We start from the raw sequence: 3468 nt of genomic DNA on the forward strand, positions 1-3468 counted from the left end.
AAATAATATGTCATTGTTAGGGTTGAATATTAATTTAAAATCTCTTTTGCAGTCATACAATATCTTAATATTCATTTAAATTTGAAGTGAAAATGATAGTTGGAGAATCGATCCAAACTCCAGAGGTGTGTCCGCTAACATTGAAATGTGAATGTATATATATTTATTTTTAATTAAAATCGGATAATAAGAACTTGTTATGAGTTTTTACAACTGATATACACGTGAATATAAGTTTTAAAAACTCATAACATGTTCTTATTATCCGATTTTAATTAAAAAGAAATATATATATATATATTCACATTTCAATATTGACGCAATAATTATTAACAATATTGAGCCATCCAGTGTGTTGCATGTAGCCAATATTGTACGAATATATTTTGCTGCCTGGGATATGTATGGCAATATTTACTGAATATTGGAGTAACATATTTCACGAATATGTAACAATGTTCACATTTCAATATTGGCGCAATGTTTATTAACAATATTGAGCCATCCAGTATGTTGCATATAACCAATTTTGTACGAACATATTTTGCTACCTGGGTGATTGATTTTCAGTAGATAAGGGAAGTGAAATTTTTGTAAATAATATTTTCAGCAGAAATTATTGGGCCTGAGAGGGCGAGTCGTCGTCATCGCTTCCATTAGTTCGGAAACGTTAATAGAGCGGAATAAGTTGATTCGAGCCGCCGGTAATGATGTGTTTGTGCACGTCGAAACGTCCCAATTCGGCCCTCATTCAATTGATTAAGACCTCGTTACCGCAGCGTAGGAAGGAGGAGGAATCGAATTTCTCTGAAACGAGTTTTCGTGAGTTCTAGTCACAAAAATCGTACACCCAATCATAAAGCTCATAGAAGACACAACGACCCAAACTGCAGATTTATGCACCAAGCGCCCAGTTGTCGTTACGAATTTAGCATATTTCCTATTGTGAAACGAATAGTTAAACGTGTTAAGCATACCTGTATGTGTCCGCTTATGGATTTTCAGGTTCTCACTCCGAGCAAACAGTTTTCCACAATTCTGAAACGGACAAACAAACGGCCTTTCGCCAGTATGAACGCGCAGGTGATTCACTAGCTTGTATTTGGCCTTAAAGGCTTTGCCGTTGCGGCTGCAATCCTGCCAGTGGCAGGCGTGATCGGTTATTTCTGGGCCGCCGACATGATCAACCGCCAAATGTGCCACCAAGTCCTCAATCCTGGAGAATTCCCTGCCGCACACTTTCCTAGTGTTGCGCGGCCCGAGATCGGTCCATGAACATACCATGATGGGCTGCCTGCCTTGCTTCATGTATTTAAAGAAATTGCCGGTCAGAGGATTGTCCGGATGATGGCTCATCGCCATGGGGTGATTCATGTATTGCTGCGTCTGTTGCTGATAGCTGGAATGGTGTTCCAAGCGAGATATCAGCATCTGGGTCGGAATGTGGATGTTGTGGTGTTGGGGCGGTATTTCCGACGGGTGCAGCATCATGGGGTTAGTCGGGGCGGTTTGAGCAGTGGGAAAATCGGGTTCCCGCCGCATGAGGAAGTCTCGGCCCGGGTAGCCGCCAGGGTGGTTGAAGCTCATGTGCCCATAGTTTGGCTGGAAGTGGTGATTTTGAGGGTAAGTGGCGAAATCGGAGATGGACATTGCGCTGGCCGGGTTCTGGTGCGAGATCGGAACCGGAGGTGTGCCCCCATTGTGCGACGGGGAGACTCTAAAACCGTAGGTGCCCAGTTGAGGATTGTCGATAAAAGGACTCAGCATTGTCAAAAATCGAAGCTCACCGACCACAAGTTATTCATCGCGTATTCACGCACTGTTTCGGCAAATTAGAAGGAATTCACTCACTAATCAGCGCGTTCCCAGCATGACTGAACTCCAACCGCACCAAACTTCCACTATCACGCTGAGAATTCGAATACGATTACTACTTCATGTCGGGCGAAGGCGCTCGAACCGATTCGGGTTCACGTGGGATTGGTCGGAGAGCGTGCGCGAGGATTGGTCGGTCGGAGGAAGAACAATCGTCGGCGCGCAGGGATTGGAGGCAGCGCCATCCAATGCTGATAGGGGGCGTGTCTAGACAAAGTTCCTCCAGGGACTTGTTGATATTAGAACGTGCTCGTTCTGATAATTTATACTCTTTGAATAATTGCATTATTAGTGTGCATGGAATGTATTCCTGAATTGATAATAAGTCGAATTAAAATTCTTTGAAGTGAATGTTAATTGGTTCGATTTCTTGAGAATTGGGGATCAAGGTGTGCGCCACCGCTTTCTCTGCTGCCTAGTAAGAAACGCACAATGTTTTGGGGAAAGTAGATACTTGCATTTTTTTAAACACGCAAAAATCTAAAACTTCTTGAAATCAAGACTTTTTTGGGAAAACTGCCAACATTTGCCTTTCGATGGCTCACTTTCTAAAAAGGGCCTTTAGTTCTCTCTGGAAAGATGCAAAAATGAGCGTCTTTGCTCATTTTCAAGTCCCCTGTCAAAGGTAAACGGCATCCGAAGCGTTTTTGTTTTAGTTGAAGGTTTGCCATTTGGGAATAGATATGGATCGTTCAGCTGTCGAAGAATGCCAGAAATGATTAAATGTTACTATAAAAATGGTGATGGTGCTGTATCGACGTTTAGGGCTTTACGAGCAGATCGCTTAATCGACGCACAAAGCAAAATATTTGGAACACAGTGGAAAAAATTAAAGAGACTGGATCGGCTACTGATATTCTAAGGCCTGCGCATCCAAGGGCGGTTCCAGGGGGGGATCATGGGGGTTATGACCCCCCCATTCAATTCTCTATCCAACGNAATTCTGTGGCTCGAATGGTTCTTGAGAAACTTCGAAAAAACCACGCAAATCTAAAACTTCTTGAATTCAAGCATTTTTTGAGAAAACTGCCAACATTTCCATATCGATGGTTTACTTGCTAAAAAGGCTATTTATTTCTCTCTAGAATAACGTACAAATGAGCGCGTGCAACACGTGTACATAAGTTTTAAAAACTCATAACAAGTTCTTATTATCCGATTTTAATTAAAAATAAATATATACATTCACATTTCAATATTGGCGGACACACCTCTGGAGTTTGGCTAGATTCTCCAACTAACATTTTCACTTCAAATTTAAATGAATATTAAGATATTGTATGACTGCAAAAGAGATTTTAAATTAATATTCAACCCTAGCAATGACAGATTATTTTCCATTTTTCTTTTGTAAGGAATCAGAATATTAAATAATGCACATATTAATTGAACAATACCCACATATATTAATTAAATAACAAACATTTGTTATCACACGCACATCTTATTTTTGTCCTGATATCGGTTCCTAGAAATAAAATAAACTCAGTCAGATTTTACTAAAATTGCAAAACAAATAATGGCTATTTGTCTACTTGTATGAAACCATTATTAAACGAAAAAAAAATTCACCAGCCTGGACTTTCTTCCACC

General features: G+C 40.6%; 2 protein-coding genes across 2 annotated transcripts in view; one reads left to right on the forward strand and one right to left on the reverse strand.

Moving 5' to 3' along the window:
* Positions 1-1921, reverse strand: part of LOC109537539 (zinc finger protein ZIC 3) — a 14381-nt gene extending 12460 nt beyond the window's left edge. Inside the window, exon 1 of the mRNA XM_019904322.2 lies at positions 978-1921. Coding sequence (XP_019759881.1) covers positions 978-1767 — 790 coding nt within the window. The 5' untranslated portion in view covers positions 1768-1921. The remainder of the gene's footprint in view (positions 1-977) is intronic.
* Positions 1-3468, forward strand: part of LOC125503932 — a 41345-nt gene that overhangs the window by 23517 nt on the left and 14360 nt on the right. The window lies entirely within an intron of this gene.

This window comes from Dendroctonus ponderosae, unplaced genomic scaffold (assembly GCF_020466585.1).
Source record: "Dendroctonus ponderosae isolate FM_Combo_2020 unplaced genomic scaffold, Dpon_F_20191213v2 Dpon_F_20191213_3, whole genome shotgun sequence".
In the NCBI taxonomy this organism is placed as follows: Eukaryota; Metazoa; Arthropoda; class Insecta; order Coleoptera; family Curculionidae; genus Dendroctonus; species Dendroctonus ponderosae.